Here is a 27,680-nt window from a genome sequence, read left to right on the forward strand (position 1 = left end):
TTCAGGGGCTCTGTTGATGGAGATTGTGGAGTACAAGGGAGTGAAGGTTGTTGAAGGAGGCACCTCCTCCCCACCAATTCCTGTCTGAGGTGCGAACAAAGTTACTTTCCGGCTATCCCCCCACGCTCCCAGTACCTGAACTCATCCCACCAATCTGAAAATTGAAGCTGGATGGGAAACAGCCCTTAACAGTCATTAAGGGCTAAAACTGAGGCAAGGGCAGGTAGGCCAACCTAAGCCTTGTGCAACTGACAATAAAAATTGCAGAGAAGCAGGCAGAGGCCTTCTGGGTAGTCCATCCAAAGAATTTTACAGGCTCTCCCTGCCTGCAACCTGCTGGACAGGAAACGTAACATCCTGTTTCAAATGACAGTTTTCATAACTTTACACAGTGACTCATAGTAAAGGTACAGTTCCTTTTATGACACATAGACAGAGAGAAACAAGACAGATATTGCCGTGGGGACGCAGAATGCTTGTAATAATTTGTTCTCCATTCAAAAGGAAGGAAACAGAACAGATAGGATTTAAGGAATAAGGAGTCACTGAGGTGGGCCTTGCACGAGGAGAATGGATCGGGAACGCTCAGACGGAGCAGAAACATTTTCAAAGTACACAAGTTGCAACTTAGCGTGGCGAGAAGAAGTTAACCTAATGGAGAGTCGGGGATAACATTAGACTTGTTCTTGTAATGCTACACATTTGACAGAAGTGCACTGAACAGTGAAAGGGATTGTAATTGGTACCGTGTTACTGAAAAATACCTTTAGTTTGTGGTGTTAGTTGACAATTCAGTTATGTTTGATTTGTGTTGATTTTAGTCAGTCACAGTAAAAGCCTTAAAATGTGAAATCTTGTCCTTTGGACCTTATGTTTGGGAAATTGATCTCTTTTTAAAAGGTCTCTATGAGTATCAGAACAATAATGCCATGCAGGACATACTGCTGTAGGCTGAATGTCATTGGATTACTTTTTTTCAAGTTCAAACAGTACATTTGCTTCATGTATTGCACACATATACCCAAAAGAAATAGTCTTTTAATCTGTAGTGCTGTTACAGAAAATCGGATCAGTCACCATTAAAAATTACACTAATAAAACTGATGATTCAGACTGAGTTCCATTAGGTGTCTTTGTTTAAAATAGCAATTTCATGGCATCTGATATTGGATCAAATACTGGCAATAAAATACATGGTTTTGCTTATTCAATTTAATCTGTTAAGGTATCATTAAGTTGCACTGCAGTAGGATTTTTAATAAATGTGTGTGGAGTTTGCACATTCTCCTCGTGTCTGCGTGGGTTTCCTCCAGGTGCTCCAGTTTCCTCCCACAGTCCAAAGATGTGCGAGTTAGGTTGATTGGCCATGCTAAATTGGCCGTAGATGCATAGGTTAGAGAGGATTAGTGGGTTAAATATGTACGGATTGGGGGTAGGGCCTGGGCGGAATTGTGGTCTGTGCAGACTTGATGGGCCAAAGGGTCTCTTTCTGTACTGTGTTCTATGTTTCTATGTATGCTTCTAAATGAATAAAAGCATTGAAAGACAGCAAAACATAATTAGATTCAGAAAAGAACTCGGGTCTCTCAATTTTATACACCTCAATTAAATCAGCCCTCAGCCTCCTGCATTCCAAAGCAAACAACTGCAATTGACCCAATCTTTGTGCATATTAAAATTCTCCATTCCTGGCAACATCCTCACAAATCTTTCCACACACGCTCCAGTCAAATCACAAGCTGTCTGTATCTAGATGGTGTTTGTTGGTATATTATTTATACTCTTGTTATCCCTGATTCAAGCAGTTACTGTCGGACAAATAACACTCCGGGTGAGGTTTTCTGGCCATGTGCGTCCCAACACTGGAAATTCTCACCTCAGCTCAATGGACCTTTCAATGGTCTGCCAAATTTTTTGTCTCACCAGCTACGATTCCCATGGCAGGCATGGGAAAATGTTGGAATCAATTTTATTTTCCCTCCCTTTACTTTGAATGTCTATTTTCAAACAAACACAAGTCACAACGATAAAAAATGTTTCTGTTTGTCTGCAATTATGATTCTTTACAGTCTAATTTTGATTAAAAGGCAATTGTAGTAGCTGGTTTGTGTCACTTGGTGGTACTATGTTGAAACACAAATGTTGAATTGTGTAGCTAAAAGGGATGGGATACTAAACAGGACTGAACTGAAGATGTCTCTACCAAACTATAGCGTTTGGAAGTCAAACTGAAATTTTATTATTTCAATGCTCTGCAATTTCTTTCCTTAACCTCTTTGTCTTTTTCTTCTTCCTGGTCAGTGACATGTTCTTTGATCATTCCCCTCTTGGGATTTTCATAACAGGTGATTTATATTCATACAGGTTATTATTAGAAGCAATTTGGGCAATGAATTTTAGTTTTTCCAATTCACTGAAGTTTCCATTATCTCCAAAGTATCCACCAAATACCCATTCGCAGCCCCACATGAGCAAAATGGACATTTGACATCATTGTAACAAATCACAATCATAACTGTATCAGTTCACGAGAAACATTATTTCATACCAACATCCCACACTTCATTTCAAGATAGAAATTCAGATTCAAATGGTTAAAAATCGGATACCACAACAATTGTATGCAATGCACCATCCAGACTTCTATTGTTGGCACAAATCAAGAGATTATAGTAAATTTCCATCTTTACTATTGGGCATAAAGCTTATAAAACTATTGAATAAGGCACCGCATAAGAGTCTGTTTTACAATGTTATGGCACTTGGCATTAGGGAATATGATAGCATGCTGAGGAAGTTGATTAATGGACAGAAAACAAAGTAGCATTTAATGGATAAATCTGAACTTGGTTATAGGGTGCAATATCAAAAAATTGCAGATAGCACTCAATTGCAGTGTGGTGAATTGTGAAAAGGACTGTAAGCGAACTCCGAAAGGCATGGAAAGTTAAGAGATTGGGCAAACTTTAATGCAACATTTTGACAAAAAGAATCGAAAGAATTTAAGCTAAATAGTAAAAATTATAAAATATAGGAGCAGAAACTTACAGATTCATATAAATGAGGGGACAAGTTTATACATCTGTAAATAAAAATACATCTCATAAATCCTAGGTTTGCATAGTTGGGCAAATAGATTATAAAAGCAAAAATGTTAAACCTATCTTAGTTAGGCTAGTTAGAATATTGGGCGGAATTCTCCCATCCTGCCCCTGGTGCATTTGGTGGCAGGTGGGAGCAGAGAATCTAGCAGCAGCCCAAAAGTCAGAAACTCACTGGCATAAAATCTCATTGCAAATTTCCCAATTTGGAGGGTGGGTGGAGTCGGTTTTCCAGCTGGCTGGTGGCATGAACATCATTCGCATTCATTTCATGAACACTCATTAAAACAGTTGGCCATGGTGTCCCATCAGAACTTCCAATCTTGTGTCATGCCAGCATGAAATTACATCAGTCTAAAACCCAATTGATGAAGAGCCTACAATCCTGAGGTAATCCTCGGTTCAAAGCGAGTGCAACAAAGCCTTTGTCACTGCACTGTGCCTGACATCTGTATATCACTCTGCTACACACAGTAAAAAGTCTGACAACACCAGGTTTTAGTCCAACCGATTTATTTGATAATAGACTCACAAGCTTTCGGGGTTAGCCCCTTCGTCAGGTGAATGGAGAGTTCTGGCCTCAGATAGAGCATATAAAGCACAGACAGTTTAGAGATTACTGATTAGAATGCGAATCCTTACACCTAACCTGCTGTTCAAGACCTGAAGTGGCTGACAATGTGAGTGGAAGGAGCACTGATCACAGGTTAAAGAGATGTGTATTGTCTCCAGACAGTACAGTAAGTGAGGTTTTGCAAACCCAGACAAGTCACGGGGGTTACAGATAGTGTGACATGAACCCAAGATCCCTGTTGAGACCGTCCTCATGTGTGCGGAACTTGGCTATCAGTCTCTGTTCATTCCCTATGGACAAGCCCTCCGTATACACAGGATTTGCTCAGATGAGGAGGATCGTGACAGACACCTCCAGACCCTGAAAGATGCCCTCATACGAACAGGATATGGTGCTAGACTCATAGATCGACAGTTCCGATGCGCCACAGCGAAAAACCGCACCGATCTCCTCAGAAGGCAAACATGGGACACAGTGGACAGAGTACCCTTCGTCGTCCAGTACTTCCCCGGAGCGGAGAAGCTACGACATCTTCTCCGGAGTCTTCAACATATCATTGATGAAGACGAACATCTCGCCAGGGCTATCCCCACACCCCCACTTCTTGCCTTCAGACAACCACACAACCTCAAACAGACCATTGTTCGCAGCAAACTACCCAGCCTTCAGGAGAACAGTGACCACAATACCACACAACCCTGCCACAGCAACCTCTGCAAGACATGCCGGATCATCAACATGGATACCATCATCACACGTGAGAATACCATCCACCAGGTACATGGTAAATACTCTTGCAACTCGGCCAACATTGTCTACCTGATACGTTGCAAGAAAGGATGTCCCGAAGCATGGTACATTGGGGAGACCATGCAGACGCTACAACAACGGATGAATGAACATCGCTCAACAATCACCAGGCAAGACTGTTCCCTCCCTGTTGGCGAACACTTCAGTGGTCACGGGCATTCCGCCTCTGACCTTCGGGTAAGCATTCTCCAAGGCGGCCTTCACGACACACGACAGCGCAGAGTCGCTGAACAGAGACTGATAGCCAAGTTCCGTACACATGAGGACGGTCTCAACAGGGATCTTGGGTTCATGTCGCACTATCTGTAACCCCCGTGACTTGCCTGGGTTTGCAAAACCTCACTTACTGTACTGTCTGGAGACAATACACATCTCTTTAACCTGTGATCAGTGCTCCTTCCACTCACATTGTCAGCCACTTCAGGTCTTGAACAGCAGGTTAGGTGTAAGGATTCGCATTCTAATCAGTAATCTCTAAACTGTCTGTGCTTTATATGCTCTGTCTGAGGCCAGAACTCTCCATTCACCTGACGAAGGGGCTAACCCCGAAAGCTAGTGAGTCTATTATCAAATAAATCGGTTGGACTAAAACCTGGTGTTGTCAGACTTTTTACTGTGTTTACGCCAGTCCAACGCTGGCATACCCACATTATCACTCTGCTAGGCAGACTGGTTTCTGCCTTCCATCTCCACGCTGAGCTAGTCTCCATCAACTGCACCATGCTGCTGGATCCACGGACTCTCCTGTGTCACTGTCACAGAACAGTACTGTGCCTGGGAATGGGGAGTACAGGAGTCTCCTTCCCCCTGCTGCCACACACCAGTGATTATCCATGCAGGACTCAGTAGCCATTGTAAAAAAAGGTGCAAAGTTCAACTGGGGATAAAGTGCCTGACAAAGACAAGGGCGGCAATGTGGTAGGAGGATTGTGCAAAGGGTAGGGTGAGGAAGAGGGTGAGGGCCCACAGAGGGACAGGGGAATTGAATGAAGAAGACAAAGAATGGGAGGCAGAGGGAAGACCGATGGGAGGAAAGCTAGACCCCAACGAGACATGAAAAACTCATAAACAAGGGGGTCAAAAGGATACCACATTATTTACTGGAAAAGGTTGGATGAAGACTTCAGATGCGAGGGATAGAGGTAGTACAGGCACCTCGCAAGTGATGGGCTTGGGAGGAAGCTGGTTGGATCAAGGAACTGACTTCTTCTTGAGGGTCCTTGTCCTTTCCCTCTGAATTGCTGACATCCTGCATGGTATGATGAAGATGGTGGATTGGGCAGAGTGTACCGGACTTCTATTTAAATATGGTGCCAGGATCGAAACCGCCAGCTGACGACAGACAGACAAATCAGCTGCTGGCCCAACAGGTGATTCAAGGGGAACTCATCTGTGCATAATTATGAGATTTCAAGCATAGAATCCAAAGCAGGATCCCGCCATACTGGCCAGCGGGAAAGGTGCCATCCACCACCACACATAGTTTCAAAATGGTAAATTCAGCCCAATGTGTCAAGAGCAAGAATCTTACTTTAGGAATTACATTAAAAACATAAAGAGGGTACAGCCAAGATTCAAGATGACACTTGTAATGAGGAGGTTTTAATTCTGGTGAGTCACAAGAGAAAGGGCTCATTTAATTCAAGCATGAGGAGAATAAAGATATCCAAAATCATGCGAAGTTTTGATGAAGTAAATCAGCACCAAAATAAAGAAGTTTACACGATGAGTTGTCCAAACTTGGAATTTCCTACCAGAAACATTGGTCGATTCAAAATCCAAATTCACTTTTAGAAAGGAAATGAATAAAAATTTGAAAAAGAGAAAAGGTTGTAGGGAACGAACAAAGAAATTAGAGGTGAGACAACACCAAAAATGGTGTTTTCCATGAACAGGATCTGCTTCGAGTTCAAAAATGTTTTATCTACCACACAAATGAGTAAAATGTTATATGAATTTCAGTGTCGATTGATGTCAGATATGTAGGCCATATGTCCTGACTGGCAGATCATATCTAACAGCATGTCCCTATGGCTGCTTGCAATAAGCAGTGTAGTAACCGTACTAAACCAATCTGAACATTCAAAACTCATAACGTCTAATATTAATCATAATTCAATAATTGGGCAGCATTTACTGTATAATCCCAAGTGTGCTAAGAATCACACTAATAACCAATTTAAGATAATCAATTGAGCTTGCAAATATAGCTAACTTAAGCTTCCTGGGACCTAAATATATTCATATGGAATGATCTGTCCTCTGCAAACTAAAGAAATATGTCCAAGTGTCTTTTTTTTTAAATAAACAAAAGATGGGAGACGCAGTTTCCTGCTGCATTTGCCATGGCAGCATCTCTAACAATCAGAACTCCTTTTCAGCACTCCTTTTCTCATGCAGTGTAAATGTTTGTTCCCTTTGAAATTTAGCATCCTTGCATCTGTCCTACTGAGTGCCAGACAAAAAAATTTGACAGCATGTCTTTTTTTTAAATAATATTTAAGTTCTGTACCACCAAGTAACTTAACCTTGAAGAATGAGCATCAGGACATCCTACAGTTCAAAAACAGACAGCAGTTGGATTGCTCGGTTGGGGGTCTGCAGAGGGTTGGAGCAGACCTGATTTATTGGGTAACTTGTTGATTAGCCTGGAGAAAACATTGCTGTTCCTCCTGATTCATTAGTAATGCTATGAAGACAGCAAATCCCTGCATAAAGTCCTTCTTTCACCTTATGTGTTTCTTGAACCTATTGTGGTTAATAGGTGGTTCGCTGTTAAAATGAAGCCACACAACCTCATTAAAATATTTAAAAACTAATTTGCCTCCTGAGAACAGATAGGAGATGGGCAACTTCAAGGCAAATTAGATTCTTGTTTCCAATCTTTAGCCTTTTAACCTTCCTCCCAAACCAAACCCACTTCATCTATTTTAGAGGTTAAAATTACTCTGTAAGTCCCAATTGTAACAAAATCCTTCCTTTGTCTCATCAAGTAAACAACATTAAGTAATTACTAATGTTCTGTCGGGATAGATTAAAAACCTAAAGTTCCATACTATAATTCCACTGAAGAGTTTATGTTTTCTCACTTTTTACTACTCAAGTATATATCCAAGGCCATTATTTCCTTACCCCGTTTACTTTTAGGAAACTTTTTCCTTAACTTGTTCTTGAGAGGCACCAGTTTTGGTATCATGTTAGGAACAGACACATAGAAATCTGCTTGAATTTCATCATCCAAGATCTGAAAGTGAAACAAAGTGTTTATAGGGTTTCCACGCTTAACCAAGTGGGTTGCACGAATTAAAACAGCCTCATACCCATTTCTCAATGCAAATTAATTAAACAATTAATAGTAATTTCTGTTTGTTCTCCAATATCATATGCAAGGTGATTGACTAGATGGCATGATGAGTTGAACGCTTTCCTTTTACTTAGGGAAACTGGATTTGAATTTAGCCCTTTTGATGAAAGTCCAATCTCTCTGTTCGGTGTAAGGGTCTTTTGTTAAATAATATGTATTGTTCCACATGTTAAGTGAAACTGCTGACAATTTAGCTGACAATTTCCCTAAGTAGCAAAAGTTAAGATATAGGAAGTGGAAAAATCCACATTAGTGAGGGATGGAGTGCTCTTCGGGGGCTGAAGTTACTGCAAATTATTCCGGAAAGGATTATACTTTGCAAGTGGATAAGGTGTGCCTGACCTCAGAATAATCAATGCTAACAGACGGTTGATCAAATTAAGAGATGCGTTCTGCAGCTTGGTGTTGAAATCTCCAAAATAAGTTTAGTAGAAGAAAATACAAAAACATAATTTAAAAGCAAAGAATAAAACATTTTCTATGTGTGGATTAATAGCCAACTGAATATTTACTAACATTCCTTCATGAAATTAATAATTGCTTACTCACACCAACTTTTGCTAACTTAATATTTAAAAGCAACAACACATTATAGACAATTGTACTTGGGCAACATCTTAAATATTTAAATTGGATGGACTTTGAATTTAACTCTAACAAAGGATACTGAAACTTTTAGCTCAGTGAAACAAAATTAGACCAACAGTTTACATCCTTGAAGTCAGATGATCTTATATCCACGGATTTAATTAAAATGCATTTATCCAATTTTCAGTTTCCTTTTGCAAATTAGATTCATTCAAAAGAGAGAAAGCTGTCACTTTAAGGTGTTACATATTTTCCTTCATCACACTTTTAGACTTCTTTGGTAAATATAATTATTATTGTGGATATATGCAATTGGAAATAACCCAGATTGCATTCTATCTGTTGAAAAGCAGTTAGTTTAAGGTCCTTGAACAATTATTTTTGCATTTATTTTATATCAAAGAATGAAGAACATTAAATTCTACAATCTTTTCAGTTCCATTTTGAAACCTGGTTGTGCAAAATGTTTGTCTGTCGTAATATATATAAAAAAGCAGACGCTCACTGAAAAGTTTCCAAACATTAAACAAAATAACTGACCTGTAAACCGAGTTTTAGTGGAATCATGAATCTGGTTTCAATGGTGATGTTGATGGCTGAGGGACAAATGCTAAGCAAGAGACAGGAAAACTGCCTACTTTTCCATGAATTGCGGCATTAGGTTTTTTAACTTACTTGAACAGGCAGAAAGGGCTTGGTTTAGCATCCATCCAAAAGATGTAATGCTTAATGATGCAACACCATCTGCTAAAATGTGAGCCTAGATGGTGTACTCAAATTCCAGAATGGAGCTAGAACCAATAATTTTCTGATTCAAAAGCTAGAGTACTACCATATGAGTCAAGCTGACTGTGATTCAACATTTCTCCAAAAACATCAAATGTTATGTGATGTTCATGGGTAATTTAGAAATTTCTTAAATCTAACCCTCACATTCACTCATCCCAATGCAAAACTGTTTTGTCATTTGGCATTAAATATTTGATCTTGTCAGATGCTGTATTTCAAAAATGGATGCATTTGGTTAAAGGGATCTAACATCTGCAACAACTTACAATTCTGGGCTTAAGGAAGCAGCAGCCTTTCAACAGGACTGAATATAACAGAAAAGTTGTTGTTGCAAATCTATCTGGCAAATTCACCAGTTAAGAATTATTTTGGAACAGTGGGTGGCATGGTGGCACAGTGATTAGCACTACTGTCTCACAGCTCCAGAGACCCAAGTGTGGAGTTTGCATTCTCCCTGTGCCTGCGTTTCCTCGCGGTGCTCTGGTTTTCTCCCACACTGTAAAAAGTCTGACAACACCAGGTTTAAGTCCAACTGCAAAAATTGGTTGGACTTAAACCTGGTGTTGTCAAATATTTTACTGTGTTTACCCCAGTCCAATGCCGGCATATCCACATTATTTCTCCCACACTCCAAAGGTGTGCAGGTTAGGTGGATCAGCCATGCTAAATTTCCCCTTAGTTTCCCAAAATATATAGGTTAGATGGATTAGCCATGGGAAATGTGTGGAGGTTATAAGGGTAGGTTGTGCGAGGTGGGGTATGACCTGGGTAAGATATTCTGTCAGAGTCAGTGCAGGCTCAATGAGCCAAACAGCCTCTTCTGCACTGTAGCGAAATCTGCAAATTACATACCCTTCAGGTACTGGTATCAGCTGTTCTTATTTTCAAAATGGTCAGTGTAATATAAACATTTTCCTGGTAATCTTGAAGAAGCAGTTGAGATTATGATTAGGATCTAATTAATTGCATCATCGCCAAGTGTCACTGTCTGTCCCACTGGTATTGGCTCTGCTCACTTAGCACTTTCGTTTCCATAAATTCCCATTTCATTTCAAATGACTCTCATGTGGAGCATAGTGCAACTTAATTAATGAATTGGGTTTCTCAGTTCCACTTAAAGCAGAAGGGCCATAACAGGACAAATAAAAAGGAAATGGCTGTGCTGGTATACTGAAGCTTTCAGAGACAAGTTTGAGAATGGATTGAGGGTGATCTGAGAAGGAAAACGCAACAGGTCACAGGTATGAGCCAGATTGAAATTGAAAGCTTCTGGTTGCAGGAGGACTGAGTGATAGGTGGGCATCAGAGGTCTGGCCATCACTCTACAGAGCAGCACAGACACCCAGGACAGCCATCCATCTTCCCCTTCTAAACCAAAGGTCGTCAAAGAAACAGATCCACCATCACCATCACCAAAACAGAGTCATGGGGAGAAGAGCAGTTAGCCACCACTGAACAAGTTATGGATGTGGTTATGTGGACAAGAAACAACAATCACTCTCACTGTTTGCAGGCACTTTCCTTGTTTCAGAAATCTGCTGAAGTTAGTGCATGTAGGTCAGCACAAGGAGGCAGTGACTTGTGAAAGAAGCAGCTTCTGTCAAATAAAGATTTCTTTACCATAATGACAAAGACACTGTTCTATCCATGGGATAGGATTGTGCAAGCATTCAAACCAAGAGACAGAGCAATTTCTCCACCGCAATGAATACTGGGCAAAAAGCTCCCCATTACACAGAAGCCATTTGTGTCACAAAATCTGCAGAATCCTCATGTTGACCTGCGTGCAATGACCTCAGAAAAGCAGCAGATCCAGGAGAATCTAGTGGCCAAAGGGAAGCATCAGTGATCCTGACTCAGTGAAAGTTCTAGATACAGCAGCTTTGGACAGGCCATATCTTGGGTTTTAAGTTGTAAAAAGGTTTAATCCATGACCATTCTGCTCATTTGTCAAATTGCATTTTGAAAATAAATTGCAGCATTTAACAAACATATTAACATTTCAACATGCTAATATCACAGAGAACACTTCTGGTGGAACAGACATTTTCAATTATATGGTTAAAATCATTTTGGTCATAAAAACATACTTTCTCAATGAGCTCAGTTCCACCCACAATATCTGCTCCATGTTTCTGAGCGACAGCAGCTTCTTCTGGACTCTGCAATAAGAATAATACTTTAGAGACCAAATGCAGCATACTAACAATTTGTTACTGAGGGGAATTTCAGACACTTTGGCAGATACTGCCTTTAAAGTTATTTTGTAAGTGAAATAAATCTTATACTTCACAAGTGGCAAAAATCAATAGTAGAATAAACATGACAATTAAAGATATACATATTTCACAGAACGATTGGGACCAACTGCAGTGTTTTTTTGGCAACCAAAAAATGACAAATTTCTCAAGCTCTGCACAGACATAACAAAGTAAATCAGAGCTGGTACGTTCCAGTTTACTGCTTGGCAGTCTCCCATCCTTCACAAAACATAGTTATTCCAGACTCTGCAGATCAAACCTCCTCTCGTATAAAAGTCCACACTCTCATCATCCCTGTCCCAGGCAGCAGCCTATCAGCCTCCCCATATTTCTACATAATTTACAGGAAACAGGAAAATAATTTGCTCCCTCCTCAATAATAAAGTTTTGTTGAAGCTAGTAGGAAAAATAAGTGGATATGTAATTTTTACTCACCTCTGTGAATACCAGCACTTTGTTAACAGTTGTTGTTAAAGCATAAGGCAGGTGTACAATGCTGACAAATGGATCCAGTTTTTTCTTTGGTACAAGAAAAAGCATAAGTCAGAAACCAATACAATTTACGTTTGTATCCAAGTTATTTAACAAAGGGAGTGGTGAGGTGCTTTCATTTGGCTTCATTAAATTTTACCCTTAAAGTTTCTAATATCACACACATGATGTAAACAGGTGCTGAAGAATGCATCTTAACCAAAAAGAATAACTTTAAATAAACAAGACACCTTCCACACACCCCCTCCCCCCTGCCACTCCCCATAACCCTTTCCTATCTCTTCTTGCAGCTAACTCATGAGTAGCTTTGACAGAGTCATGACAACAGTTAGTCTTCCCACTCTCTTAAACAGAGGTTGAAGAGGCCTTCAATGGAGAAAGAACATTAAAGAGAGGATTCTATTTATTTTTAAAGTACATTTTTTCAAAAGTGCAAGGAAACTATCACTCTGGCTGAACCAATTTCAATTTTCCAGCATGAAAAAAATCTCTAGTCAATTGACAAAGGGGGCACATACAACAAATACCAGTTGGGAGGAAGGGGGGAATCTATTTCACTCCATTCTTTTCTTTTAAATTTAGCATTTTTGACATGCTGCTTGCGATCATCTAAGGAACAGCAGAATCAAAAAGAGAAGACCTTGCACAAACAGACTTGATTTATTCAGTCAAACAGGGCTGCAAATTCAAACTGACATGGGAACTGATCTCGAGACAGCTAACCTGAGAGAATGCGCCTTATATAAACTTAAGGAGCCTTTTCAGGATATTTGTGCCTAACAGAATGGTCTGGGAAATGGAAGACACTGATACTCAACTTATTCTGAACATGAGTATTCCAATGAGATATACCTAACTGCAGCAGGCTTAATCTACAGTGGCACACAGAAAAACACAAACATTTGGAGAAACTTATTCAATTACTTATCAAAAAGCTAATTTAAAAACAGATAATTTGGATGATTCTTTAAAATTCTATAACACTGAGCTTCTACTCAAGAACATAAAGCGCACCTTTTTTTCCAGTTTCATGTCAAGCCTCAGATCAATATAAACAGGTTGCCTGGGGTAAGTAAAGTCTAATTGCTGAAACTTCTTCAGCATGTCAATTGCTGTCTCAATATCGTGCACTTTCTTTGGATAATACTGGATCCGGTAGACATCATCAACTGGCTCCCAAGCTGTCAGACCATATGGTTTATGTCTGTTTGAATCTGTCTTCTTCTCAGTTTTAGGCTTCAGGTTTTCCTTCTTTGGGTCTTTCTGTTCTGTTTTGGAAGGTCTGTTATTTAAAACAAAATGGAAAACTATTCAACAGTTTCACGTAGCAAATACAGAATATTGCATTGGACATAACTTGTTCTTTTTTGTTTAAATTCCACAAGTTAATCTGTCATCATAACTCCTGAATAAACAAATCAAAAATTATATTGTAAAGGGAACATTACATTAGTTATAGGAAGTTTATGATTTTTCAGAGGAATGACTTGTCAAATTACCTGACTTATTTTTTGTGTTTATAAAGAGTCCAAATAGTCGGCTGGAACTGCTTTGAGTTTTCTGATGTTACCAAAGAACTTCCAGCCCCACTGATTCTTTTCTGACACTAGAGAATTAATTGGTTCTTGCTGTCATGAGACAGAACTGTGCAGGTCATTAGTCTCAGTCCAGGGATACTGCTTTCGAAATCCTATTATTGTCAAAGTGTCTAATTAGGGACATCACTTCATGGCACGAATGTTACACATGGCTAAGAGATAGATTTCTTCAAAGCATGACAGGAAATAACCAATCTCAAAAGCATCGGAACTATCAAATATCATAACCAGGTTGATGGACTATTCCATGTCATGAGCCTCAATTTTGTTAACCAGTCTTTTATGTGGGACTTTGTCAAGTGCTTTCTTCAAATCCATATAGATAATATTCATTGCAATCCCTTCATCAAGCTTCTCCATTAGCTCATCAAAAAATTCAACTATGTTAGTCAAACATGATTTCCTAGTACAATTCGTGCCAGCTCTCCTTAATTAATTGACCTGCTTCAAGTGCCTCTTTTTCCTCTGATTATTGCTTTTAAAATCTTACCCACCACTTTTGCTAAACTAGCTAGCATGCAGTCACTAAGAATGCTCTTACACCCTTCCTTGAGCAAAGGTGTCAGATTTGTCTCCACTGTATTGAAGATTCTGGCACATCCTTCCGCTATCTTTGCCTCCCGCTTTGTTTAGCAACCTGGGATGCAAGTCCTCCAGACCAGATAAATTATTCCTTCCAGCACTGACAAGGTACCTCTATCCCATCCACTGCCTCTACCATCTCTCCTTCTGCCAATATTTTATCAGCATCCTCTTCCTGAGTAAACACAAATGCAAAGTACTCATAACATAATCTAGCTTGCTCGGCAACTCTAAAAATATATTATCTTCTTTGACGCTATCCCACCCCCAGCCCTCCTCTTAATGATCTGTTTATTTCACATGCCGGAAGATTATTTTGGGTTATCTTTTATGTTAACTGCCTTCTTATTTTCATATTTTTTCTTCATCAATCGTATTTTCACTTCCCCTCTCAACTTATTATATTCAACCAGCTTCTTGCTTGAAGAATTCAGCTGACATGCATCAGAGACCCTCTATTTTTGTTTCATGTTTTCCTTTCCCCTTCCCAATAGTTGATAAAGAATACCTAGCCTCTACTCAGAACAGCTCTTACATGAAGAATCCCATTCTGCTACAGCTTTTCTTGTCAAACATTTGTTCTATTTTACTCTCTTCTCGTCCATCTTACAATTTAGATGTTCTATTTTAGATTTCTTCTTGTTCTTCCCCATTACTAATCTAAAGCTCCTGATAGGTCAATCATTCTTACCCAAGTGTTCCCCACAGACACTTGGCTGACTTCATTCCCTCGTACCAGATGCAGCAATGTGCCCATCCTGGCTGCACCAAGAGCATACTGGTCTCAAGAGCACATTTCAGAAATTCCTCCTTCTCTTTACCCTTTCCTCTAACATTTGGGTAATTGAAATAGCCCAATATCACCACTCTAGAGATCTTGCAAAGCTTTGTGATTTTTTTGCAGATCCTTCCTCTGTCTCCCTCTTACTATGTGAAGACCTATTGAATATCCCTACGAGTGTGATCGTACCCTTTATGTTTCTCAACTCTAACCAAACGGATTCTATCCTTGCCCCCGTAAGGATATCCTCTTTTCCAGCACTACAATAATTTCCGTAATCTGTCCTGCCATCCCACATCCCTTTCTCTTTTGTATCTTTTCAGAACACTTTATATCCATGATTAAGCCCCCCAGTCCTCACTATTTTTAAGCCATATTTCCATTACTGCAAATTCATAATATTCCCACATAGTTGTTTTCACTTGCGGCGCACCAATCTTATTTACCACTTTGTCTGGTTATAAATATGCACTATAAACCTGTCTTTATATTCCTCACAGTCATAGAGTCATAAAGCACAGAAACAGGCCCTTTGGCCCACCATGCTTATGCTGACCATCAGATACCTTCTTAGTCTGGTCCTATGTAATATATTTATTACTTTCTTCTCCAGTACTATTCAATATGCTTAATCTCTTAAGTAATTTATTCCTCTTTTTGATTTCTATCTGCTAGTGCTCTTCCCCTGCCAGTTTAGTTTATATTCTCCCCAACCACATGAGTGAACCTTACTGCAAAGGCAATGCTCCCAGTCCTACTGAGGTGCAACTTATTTTGAATCAGTGCTTTTTGCTCTAAAACTAGTTCCAATGTCCCAAGAATCTGACCTTACTGATGCATGGCACTGGTGATAGTCCACAGATTACTACCTTTGAGGTCCTATTTTTTAATTTCCTTTTAGATCCTTAAAGTATAACCTTAGGACCTCAATGTCTGCCCTCTCTACATCATTTGAGCTGACATTCCCTTCTGCTGCAGAATATTCTGCAACCTCTTTGTGATATCCTTTCCCTTGACACCAGGGAGGCAGCATTCCATGAGGAACTCATGGTGATGGTTACAGAAACAGCTAACATCTCAATTATGGAATATCTTTTAATAACTGCATTTTTACAGACTGCTGCTGCCCTTCAACCATTTATACCCTTGCATCACTCTGAGTAGTCTCCAGGGATAAGTACTAGTTTGAGAGTGACACATATCCCAAGAAATCTGCACTTCCTGGCCACCCATTGACTATGCTGAACTTCCATTGTGTGAAGGGTGACCATCTCCTGGAATATCCAATACAGGAAACCTTCAGCCCATCTGATGCTCCAGAGTGACTCCAGTGCTGCTCAAGCTCAGAAGTCCTGAGCTCAAACTTAAGCAGCTGGAGGTGCTTCCCTACATGTGAAGTATCCTGAAGTTCCAACATGGTGCAGAAATTGCAGGCAACAGATCTCGGCTGCCCATCCATGATCTAAACAGAAATCTTTTCCCTCTTTTAGAATCTAGTTGGTACCATGTTTAAACTAAATGTATCCATATAATTGACCTTCCTCACCCTCTTTTCTGCACCCGCTCGAAAGCCTTCACATCCTTTCTGAAGTGTGATACCCAGAATCGGACAAAATACTTCAACTGAGGTGGAAGCAGTGTTTTAGAGAGATTTCCCATAATGACTTTGTCTTTTGTAGTCTATGTTCTATTTTAACCACTTGCTCAACCTGCCCTGCCATCTTCAATGATTTGTGCATGTATATCCTCTCATGTCTGCTCCTGTACCATTTTTAAAAAAATTAATAAAACTCTCATGTAGAATAGTAATTTATAGTACATACATTAAAAAATAATAATTCATATTTATCCTACACAAAATCAAATAAAGTTTAAGAAATCATACTTCACAGCAGCAAATTGCCTGAGCGGAAGGTGTTTCTTCAATATAATGGACAATCCAGTAATGTTTTGACGTCCCATTAATATGTGCTTATGGCATCCAGCAAACACTAAAATATAAAAAAAAATGAAAATCGTCTAAAATATTATGTTTAGCACTCATACATTGAAGATTCTTTAGGTGATAAAGTGAACAAAAATAGAAAAAACATTTTATATTTGTTCATTCATATTTAAATAAAGTCTTGAAAGCAAAATAATTTCTAATTTGCTGGAAATAAAATAATTTTTCTAAGATATACCAGCCTTTGTCCAAAGTTCACACCTGGCAATTATCACTGTGTAAAAATACATTGTTTGAGAAATACACTTTGAAGCAAATGTATCTATTTAACGCCACAAAAAAAATTGTGCCTTGTGTCACGCATTCTGATTAACTCAAGCTTAGTGACCAAACTGTCCAACTACAGCATTGGTAGAACTGTGTAAAAATATACAGTTTGAATAATGTGGCTTTAGTGAAGCTGTTTTCACATGTGAGCAATGGAGAACAAGTCCAGAACCGAGGTATTAAAAAAAGACAGCCATTAACAAATAATTTAAAAAGAATTTCTTTACACAAGGCAATTCCATATGGGCAGCACAGTGGCACAATTGTCAGCACTGAAGTCTCTCAGTGCCAGGGACCCAGGTTTGATTCCAGTCTTTAGTGACCATCTGTGGGGAGTTTATATGTTTACCCGTGTCTCCGTGGGTTTCCTATCACAGTGCAGATTAGGTGGATTGGCCATGCTAAATTGCCTCTTAGTGTCCCAAGATATGCACGTCAGGGGGATTAGCGGGGCAAATATATGGGGTTACGGGGATAGGGCGGGGACGAGTCTGGGTAAGATGCTCTGTCAGAGAGTCAGTGCAGACTTGATGGGCCATGATCTCCTGTACTGTAGGCATTCTATGAGTCAAACCTGCTGCCAAAGGAGCGGCTGAACAAATAGTAATGGTATATAAGGAGTTAACATCCTGTTCCCCCATTACCCCCTGTGCTTACTGATCTGATGGACATTGGTTCCTGATTCAGCAATAATTTTAAATTCTCATCCTTGTTCTCAAATCCCTCCATGGCCTCATCCCTCCCTATCTCTGTTTTCTCTTCCAGCCTCTCAACCTTTGAGATATCTGCACTGCACTAATTTTGGTCTCTTGTGCATTCCTGATTTTATGTGTTTCATTGTCAATGATTGTGGCTTTAGTTGCTCAGGTCCTAAGCTCTGGAAGCCCTTCCTGAACCTTTCCAGTTTGCTTTCCTCTTGTAAAACATTGCTTAAAACCTACCACTTTGTCTTAATATTTTTTGAAGTAGCTCAGTGTTGTTGAATAATACTCCTGTGAAGTGCCTTCGGAGTTGTGATTACGTCAAAGGTATGTAATTATATGTTTCTATTCATAGAATCATAGAGTGCAGAAGGAGCCCATGAAGTTTGCAACACCACAATCTCACCCATGCCTATCCTCATAACCCTGTATATTTACACTAGGTAGTCCCCCTGACTCTAAGTGGCAAGTTATCACGGCCAATCTGCCTAACCTGCATATCTTTGGACTGTGGGAGGAAACTGGAACACCCAGAGGAAACCCATGCAGGCACGGGGAGAATGTGCAAACTCTACACAGACAATGACCCAAGCTGGGAATCGAACCCGGGTCCCTCTCTACTCTGTACTCTAGGCTGCTCTCTACTTTGTGGATGAGAGCTGACTGGTGGTGATTGAACCTGCGGATTGCCACACCTCAGTTGAGGAGAATGGTTAAGAGGACAGGCCTTCACGAACAACCTCAGCTGATATGGGAATTGAACCCTCACTGTTCGTGTCCTTCTGCATCATGAACCAGCTGTCCAGCCAACTGAGCTAAACCAATTCACCTGTAGTGGGATGTGGACACAGTAAGAAGTCTCACAACACCAGGTTAAAGTCCAACAGGTTTATCTGGTAGCGAACGCCATTAGCTTTCAGAATGCTGCACCTTCATCACATTAGTGGGAGTTCTGTTCACAAACAGGGCATATAAGGACATAAACTCAATTTACAAAACGATTGGAATACAAATCTTTACAGCTAATCAAGTCTTAAAGGTACAGACAATGTGAGAGGAGAGAACGTTAAGCACAGGTTAAAGAGATATGTATTGTCTCCAGACAGGAAACTGGGTGAGATTTTGCAAATCAGGCAAGTCGTGGGGTTACAGATAGTGTGACATGAACCCAGGATCCCGGCAGAGGCTGTCCTCATGTGTGCAGAACTTGCTTATCACTGGGTTCACACACTATCTGTAACCCCCACGACTTGCCTGGACTTGCAAAATCTCACTAACTGTCCTGTCTGGAGACAATACACGTCTCTTTAACCTGCGCTTAACACTTTCTCCACTCATACTGTCTGTACCTTTAAGACTTGATTGGCTGTAAAGACTCGCATTCCAATCATTATTCTGTAAATTGAGTTTGTGTCTTTATATGCCCTGTTTGTGAACAAAACTCCCACTCACTAGCTGAAGGAACAGCCATTTCCGAAAGCTAGTGGTGTTTGCTACCAAATAAATCTGTTGGACTTTAATCTGGGTTTGTGAGATTTCTTACTGTGTTTACCATAGTCCAACAATGGCATCTCCACATCATGGGATATGGAGATAGAGTTGGAATTGGTGATTAAGGTAGGAATAGACATAGATAGTGCACAAACACCAGAATAGACAAGTTGGGCTGACTGGCCTGCTTCCATCCTATGAACAACAGCAAAATCTGTCTATCAAATAAAAGTCTTACATCCAAAATATTGTGTCTGTGTTTCATGGGTTCTTAGATGCAAAGTATTTTAGTTGACTCCAATTTCCTAACAATCAACACTTAAAATCAAAAAGTAAAATTTCCAAACTCATTTCAGTTGTCAATTTGCTTCTTTTCTTTTTTTGATCAGCCAAGAATTCAGTCATCCACAGACCAAACCAGATAGAAGCCCCCATAGATGAAAAAGTTGGACACATAGCAAGGATCTTGTTCATGGCATGGGGCTAATATTAACAAGGCCACATTTATCGCTCAGTTTGAGATGACCTTCATATAGGAACTGAGTGGCTGATGAGACTTTAGAGGGCATTAGGAATCAACCAAATACTGGAATCATATGTGGTCTCAGAGCAGGCAGGAATGGAAATTTTCATTCTCTGAAATATAAAGTGAATCAATTGGGGTTTCACAGTAAGCTGGCAGTTTTCATTGTCATTTTCCTGGTTGCTGTTCACAAATGGCTAGATTTATTGAAGTTAGTTCAGTTTGAACATAAAACATAAGAAATAGGAGCAGGAGTAGGCCATCTAGCCCTTTGAGCCTGCCCCGCCATTCAATAAGATCATGGCTGATCTGTCGTGGCTCAGTTCCACATTCCCGCCCTCTCCCCATAACCCTTAATCCCCTCTCTTATCAAAAACCCATCAACCCGCGTCTTAAAAATATTTAGCGAGGTAGCCTCCACCACTTCAACGGGCAGAGAATTCCAGAGATTCACCACCCTTTGAGTGAAGAAGTTCCTCCTCAACTCAATTCTAAACCGCCCCCCCTTTGTCTTGAGGCTGTGCCCCCTAGTCCTACTGTCCTTTCTGAGCGGGAAGAGTCTCTCCACCTCTATCCTATCCATCCCATTCATCATCTTATACGTCTCAATGAGATCTCCCCTCATTCTTCTAAACTCTAACGAGTACAAGCCTAGTTTATTCAGCCTCTCCTCATAGCTCAACCCCCTCAACTCTGGCATCAGCCTATTAAACCTCCTCTGCACTCCCTCCAAGGCCAAAATATCCTTGCGTAAGTGCGGCGACCAAAACTGCACTCAGTACTCCAGCTGCGGCCTCACCAATGCCCTATACAGATGCAGCAAGACCTCCCTACTTTTATATTCAATCCCCCTCGCTATGAAGGCCAGCATCCCATTCGCCTTCCTGACCACCTGCTGCACCTGCAAGCTGGGTTTTTGCGACTTATGCACAAGGACCCCGTGGTCCCTCTGCACCGTCGCCTGCTGCAGTTTTTCGCCACGTAAGTAATAATCCTTCCTACCATTCTTCCTACCAAAGTGGACCACCTCGCACTTGCCAACATTAAATTCCATTTGCCAGTTCCTGGCCCATTCGCCCAGCCTATCTAGATCCTTCTGCAGACTTTCCACACCCTCCGCACAATTTGCTGTTCCACCAATCTTGATGTCATCAGCAAATTTCGACACCATACACTCGGTTCCCTCCTCCAGATCATCTATATAAATGGTAAATAGCTGAGGCCCCAGCACCGACCCCTGGGGCACTCCACTAGTCACGAACTGCCAATCCGAATAGCACCCATTGACCCCCACTCTCTGCCTCCTATTTGACAACCAATCCTCTATCCACGCTAACACCCTACTCCCAACTCCATGTCCCCTGACCTTCTGCAATAACCTCTTATGAGGTACTTTGTCAAACGCCTTCTCAAAATCAAGAAAGACCACATCCACCGGCTGTCCTCTATCCACCGCCCTAGACACATCCTCATAGAACTCCAGTAAATTTGTCAGACACGACTTCCCCTTAACGAAACCGTGCTGCGTCTGCTCTATCAAGCAATTCCCCTCAAGATGCCTCGCTATTTCCTCCTTGATGACGGATTCTAACATTTTACCTACAACAGACATTAAACTAACCGGCCTATAATTCCCTGCCTTTTGCCTGGCACCCTTCTTAAACAACGGCGTAACATTAGCCGCTTTCCAATCTTCCGGCACTTCCCCGGAATCCAGCGACGTCTGGAAAATAACCACCAAGGCATCCACTATCACCTCCGCCATTTCTTTTAGAACCCTCGGATGCATTCCATCCGGTCCTGGCGACTTGTCCACAAGGTGGATTGATAATCTCTGAATTGCAAGTCCAGTAACATTACTCTTACATATCCAAGATGAAGTTAGGAAAGTTTAAGTCTGGGGATCTCCTAGTGATTAGTTTCACAGAATTTGGCAGCACATGGAGACCATTCAACCAACTGCAACTTTGGCAGCTCTTTGAAGGAACTATCCAATTAATCTTGTCATGCCCTTTCCATTATACTACATTTTTTCCCCCAGGTATTGATGACACACTCACTGCCCCTGACCATTGGGTTGATAACACACTATCACCCTCTCCTCCCTTGGGTTGATAACACATTCTCCCTCTCTCCACTGGGATGATACCGCTAATACTCTGCCTTCCCTCCCCTACGATAACACACACACACACACACACACACTCTCTCTCTCCCTCCCCTTTCCCTCCTGTGGGGATGATAACACACATACTCTTTGTCTCTCCCTTCCCTCCTGCAGGATGATAACATCTGAACTCTCTCCCTATCTTCCTCCAGGATGATAATACACTTACTCTCTCCTCTGCCTTGGGATGATAATGCACTCACTCTCTCCACTGCTCTGGTATGATAACGCACTCACTCTCTCCACTGCCCTGGGATGATAACACACTCACTCTCTCTTCTCCCGTGGGATGATAAAACAAACACACACACACACACCCACATTCTTTCTCTCTCTCTCCCTTCCCTCCTGCAAGATGATTACATCTGAACTCTCTATCTTCCCCCAGGATGATAACACACTCATTCTCTCCTCTGCCTTGGGATGATAACACACTCACTCTCTCCTCCCCCCTGTGATGATAACACTCACACTCTCTTCCTTCCTCCCCCAAAATGATAACACAATTGTTCCCTTTCCTCCCCCCAGAAATAATAACACTTTCTACCACTCCTCATAGAATCAGCATTGCTGCCTCACAGCACCAGCGACCCAGGTTCAATTCCAGCCTCAGGTCACTGTCTGTGTGCAGTTTGCACATTCTCCCCATGTCTGCATGGGTTTCCTCCAGGTGCTCCAGTTTCCTCCCACAGTTGGAAAGATGTGCTGGTTAGGTGGATTGGCCGTGCTAAATTGTCTCTTAGTATCAGTGGCTTGGGGGGGGGGGTGGGTGGGAAGGTAAACGCATGGGGTTATGGAGCTAGGACCCAGAGTGTAAATGGGACAGTTGGGGGTGCAGACGATTGGCCGAATGGGCTCCTTCTACACTGTAGGGATTTTCTGATCCTAATGAATCTCCTCTGCACCCCCTCCACAGGTGACACCTACATTCTCATTTCCTCCCCCTCCCCAGAAAGCCGAACCGCCGCCCCCCACCCCCGTGGGTATTGGGATTGTTCATTGATGTCACAAAAAGCGAACAAAGGAGCAAGTGACGTCACTAACTGACCTCGAGCCGCCACCGTTGCCATGCTGCTGGTTCCCGAGTGTTCCGTTCATTCACCGGATCCCCCGCTCTGCGGACTCCCGAACATCAGTTCCGATCTCCTTCCGATCTGCTTTCGGGCAGGTTTCCAACGGACCGCGAATATTTCGCACTCTTCATCTGGTCGCAAAAAAAAAATCAACCCTGACTATTGATCAGACTGAATTGGAGAATTCATGGTGCACTCACTTCCAGTGTGGCGGGAAAGCATGTGAAATATAAATTATTTTGTTCAAAATGTGGAGGGAAACCTCACTTTATTTTCAGTTCCAGAAACAATTCCAGATAATTGATCTGCTCGCAACATTGCTACCGTCACAGCTACATCAAGATCAAGGCCTGCAGTTATGTATAATAATATTAAAACTGAAAATGTATAAATGCCAAATCAGAAAGAGGGAATACGTTGGAGCAGTTAGGAGAGACTATGTTCAGAAAGGCAAGGGGAGGATGATCAACATTTTTGAAATAAAATAAGAGGCATTTTAGAACAGGAGAGGGGGTTCTGGTTTCCAGAACATCTAGGGGAAGGGGGAGTGGTATTTGAAGAGGTGCGTACTGACAGCTGAGAAAAAAAACAGGCAACTGGGGCCTAAAAGCAAAATACAGCGGATGATGGACTTTGAAGCAAAAACAGAAAATGCTGGAAAATCCCAGCAGGACTGACAGCATCTGTGGAAAGAGAATAGAGCTAACGTTTTGAATCTGAATAACCCTTCGTCAGAGTTAGCTAGCAATTAAGGGTCTCCTGGATTCAGTCTTCCATGGGCTGTTCTAGAAATCAGTGTTGGGGGGAACATTATGGCTGCAAGACAGTCAAAATAAGGGACAATCCCTCGAAATAGAGGACAGTTGGTGACCCCAAAAAGGCATAAACTGTAAGATAACAAGTCTGATATAGAGTGCAGCTAAAGATTCTACTGCCAATGGTGGGACAAGATAAAAGGGATATTGCAAACACTTGAATCAGCATGTCAAACAGTGGCACCGGGGACACAGGCCTTTTTTCATTGACCTGTATAAGAGATACTAAGTTGGCCAATTGTGCCTCCAAACAGAAATGTGGCTTGGGGTTGGGTTTATGGACCAGAAAGAAGGAAAAGTGGTTTGTTGGGTGATTGAATTAGGCAGAAGCTAAAATTTCCCGGTGGCAGGAATTGAGATACAGAGATTAAATCAATGGCATGTTGTGGTATGTCAGGCCTCATGCCATCCTGTAGAGGGGGTTTGTTCTTGTAATACAATAGCAAGCCATGGATTCTCATTAGTGTAAGACTTTATTATATACTCCAAAATCGGCAGTGTACAAGAGTCTTGTAGGTCCTGGTTCACATTTGTTTGAAGATGCAACAGCTTTGTGCAGTTGTGTTTGAGGTCAGTGGTTTTTCCTGTTGCACTCTATGGAAAACGGAGGAGATCAGGAGAATGGTAACGTAAGTACAGGAGGCTTGGCAAACGTGAGTCAGTGGTGAGGGCAGGGGTTGTGGAATGGGGTCAGGAGCATGAAGGAGTGGTTGAAGGATCCAAGGGAAGATAAAAGAGGGCGGCACGGCAGCACAGTGGTTAGCACTGCTGCTTCACAGTTCCAGGGACCTGGGTTCGATTCCCTGCTTGGGTCACTGTCTGTGTGGAGTTTGCACATGCTCCTTGTGTCTGCGTGGGTTTCCTCCCACAGTCCAAAGATGTGCGGGTTAGGTTGATTGGCCATGCTAAGATTGCCCCTTAGTGTCCTGGGATGTGTAGCTTAGAGGGATTAGAGAGTAAATATGTAGGGATATGGGGGTAGGGCCTGGGTGGGATTGTGGTCAGTGCAGACTCAATGGGCCGAAGGGCCTGTTTCTGCACTGTAAAGTTCTATGTTCTAAAAGATGGGGTCAAGGATACAAAGAATGGCAGAGCAAAGGATCTGGAATCTTAGATATGGTGGTGGAGGGAAACGGGAGAGGGCTGCAGTGAGTCAAAGTAAGAAAATGAGGGGCCCAAAAAGTGGTCCATCTCAAAGTGTTGGCTGGCACAGACCTTATAGGGCTTTGAGTTAATCTACAATATTTCACTTACCCTAGCTGAGTGGGATCTTGGTCAATGTCCTTTATAATGTAAAAAAGGGAGGGCCAGCTGAAGCAGCAAGTTCAGCCATCCCAGAAAGCAAAAAAAAAATCATTTTGGACCAGTATTCTTTTTCCCTGTTTTACTGGTGTTCCATTTTAAAGTATACACGTTCAATCCAATATTCTTACTTCCCCGTTTTACTGTTTTTATCTTCTGTGATAACCCACAAAGTGAAGAGTACAACATTGGACACTAACATGAACGTTTAATAAGAATGAATGCAAAAACACATCATTGTTTCTTCCACAATAAATAAATTCCCTCCCTCCTCTGTAAGCATGAATGCCAAATATGAGGTCTGTCAATACATTTAGCTCTCCAACTAAGCTAGTCTCAACAAATGATGATGATACACACATGAAAAAGTGAAATATTTGCAAGTCAGCCACCTTTGTGTGCAGCTGCATCAAGCTGTGCGTAGATCCTCGGTACACCAACAGCAAGTGCCACTACTTTTTGAGGTTCTACCTGTCCCAAGTGTTGCGAAGGATGGGTCTGGCCACACTGCCGTGGAACGCTCCAAGTAGTTGAACCGTACTGCAGCACCTGTTGTTCGTGGAGAAATTTTTCCACAAACACATCTTTGACGACATGGCGATTATCGTCCTGGAGGCCCTGAGAGAAAAGGAGATGGTGGATCCTGTTGGACGGTTCCCTGAGCAGACTGTCAGTGTTATCTAGCAGAACGCCTCATCACCAGAGCTCACAAACAAGCACCAAGATCTGGCTTGGCTGGTGGTGAGAAGGGCACTCCCCGTTAGATCCTTTATGCACGCTCGAGGTCTCAACATCACCACACGCTGCCCTCGAAGCAGCTGTGGGGCTGATGAGACGGTCGCACACCTCCTTATGGAATGTGCCTTTGCAAAGAAAGTCTGGAGTGAGACGCAGTGGTATTTGTCGAAGTTCGTCCCGAGCAGCTCGGTGACGCAGGACTCTGTGTTCTACGGGCTGTTTCCGGGGACGCACACCGAGACAACTATCAACTGCTGCTGGAGGGTCATCAACTCGGTGAAGGACGCACTTTGGTCCGCCCGAAACTTGTTGATCTTCCAGTTGAAAGAACTGTCCCCGACCAAGTGTTGCAGACTGGCATATTCCCAGGTCCAGGACTACGTGCTGATGGACGCGCTGAAGCTTGGGGCAGCCACCGCAAAGGCATAATGGGGAAAGGCCACACTATGAGGCCTTTTAATGGAGGCAGACCGGGGGCCCGGGAAAAGCAGAATACCTTCGGCCTGCGTGACTGTGTGCCAATCTGAGAAATAATGGCACACAGTACATTTTGAGGCATGTATATAGATTTAAGGTTTGAAATGTAATGACTGTAATTTTGTATAAGACTGTAAAAATGTCTTTTTTCTGCACTGTTTGCAATTTTTAGACATGTAGGTCTGAAATGGTTTAATTGAGATTTTTATGAATAAAGTATATTTTTGAAATAAAAAAAATTGCAAGTCGGCCTTTTGGCTAAGATCAAGTGTAGTATTGACATGCTGCACTTGGTTGAAGTCATTAGGTTACATTTTAGCTTCATTTGAAACAATTTTTTAAAGCGGCATCTCACCTTTTGGCTAAGATGCAAATGAAGTGAAGCCTTGGAGGATGAGCTATGCCTACTGTAATCAGCTTGGATCATGTAGATCAAGCCCAAGACAGGAGGTGAGAGCCCTGTCTTGTCAGCTTGGATCGGGAACATCTCAACTTGTTGGAACTCTGAATTGGATTTGATTTGATTGGATTGAATTGGAATAAAGTATGTAAAAAAAAAATTTGCAAGTTGAAATTTGAATTTGAAAAATACCTTTGTTCTCTCGTGTTAACTGAAATTAAGTTGGACAGGAAAGTTGTGCTCTTTTGTAGCCCACTCTTACTTGTGCCTTGGCCAATAAAGGAAAGCAAGCCATATGCCTTCTTAACTACCATTCTGCCAACTTTCAAGATCTGTGGGCATACAGTCGAAGATACTGCCTCCACAGTATTCATTACACAAAAATTTATTGTGGGTTTGCTTCCCTGTTCTACTTCCCCAAATCAATATCTGACATTTCTTACGACTGAAATACATTTTCCACTTAGATAGTGAACAGGAAATAGATAGATAGATCATCTATCTATTTTCTGTTCACTGTTGTTAGCTACATGGTTGGTATTGGGTTTGCCAGTGTCCAGACTCACGGGGAAATGGGTTGCTGGGAAGGAGTGAGGGGCCAGGGATGGATAACCTCATGGAGTATCTCTCTCTCTCTTTTCCATCCATCCGCTCTCCATGCTCCTGCCCCTCCTCACCCCCTTGAGAGCAAATATGAGCCAATAGAGTTGGCACTTATTCTTGTGGTTGCTGAGGTAGAGGAGGGAGATGGTTGCCCATGGCAAAGGCAATCCGGGCTAGA

General features: G+C 41.7%; 1 protein-coding gene across 1 annotated transcript in view; it reads right to left on the minus strand.

The window, feature by feature from the left end:
* Window positions 1-23,214, minus strand: part of mrpl1 (mitochondrial ribosomal protein L1) — a 37,442-nt gene extending 14,228 nt beyond the window's left edge. The window contains exons 1-6 of the mRNA XM_080191305.1: window positions 23,143-23,214; window positions 16,826-16,931; window positions 12,994-13,261; window positions 11,923-12,006; window positions 11,317-11,388; window positions 7,618-7,729 (exon numbers count right to left, since the gene is read on the minus strand). Coding sequence (XP_080047431.1) covers window positions 7,618-7,729; window positions 11,317-11,388; window positions 11,923-12,006; window positions 12,994-13,261; window positions 16,826-16,931; window positions 23,143-23,164 — 664 coding nt within the window. The 5' untranslated portion in view covers window positions 23,165-23,214. The remainder of the gene's footprint in view (window positions 1-7,617; window positions 7,730-11,316; window positions 11,389-11,922; window positions 12,007-12,993; window positions 13,262-16,825; window positions 16,932-23,142) is intronic.
* Between the last annotated feature and the right edge of the window lie 4,466 nt (window positions 23,215-27,680).

Source organism: Carcharhinus amblyrhynchos, chromosome 1 (assembly GCF_965287045.1).
Source record: "Carcharhinus amblyrhynchos chromosome 1, sCarAmb.v2.hapA, whole genome shotgun sequence".
Lineage (NCBI taxonomy): Eukaryota > Metazoa > Chordata > Chondrichthyes > Carcharhiniformes > Carcharhinidae > Carcharhinus > Carcharhinus amblyrhynchos.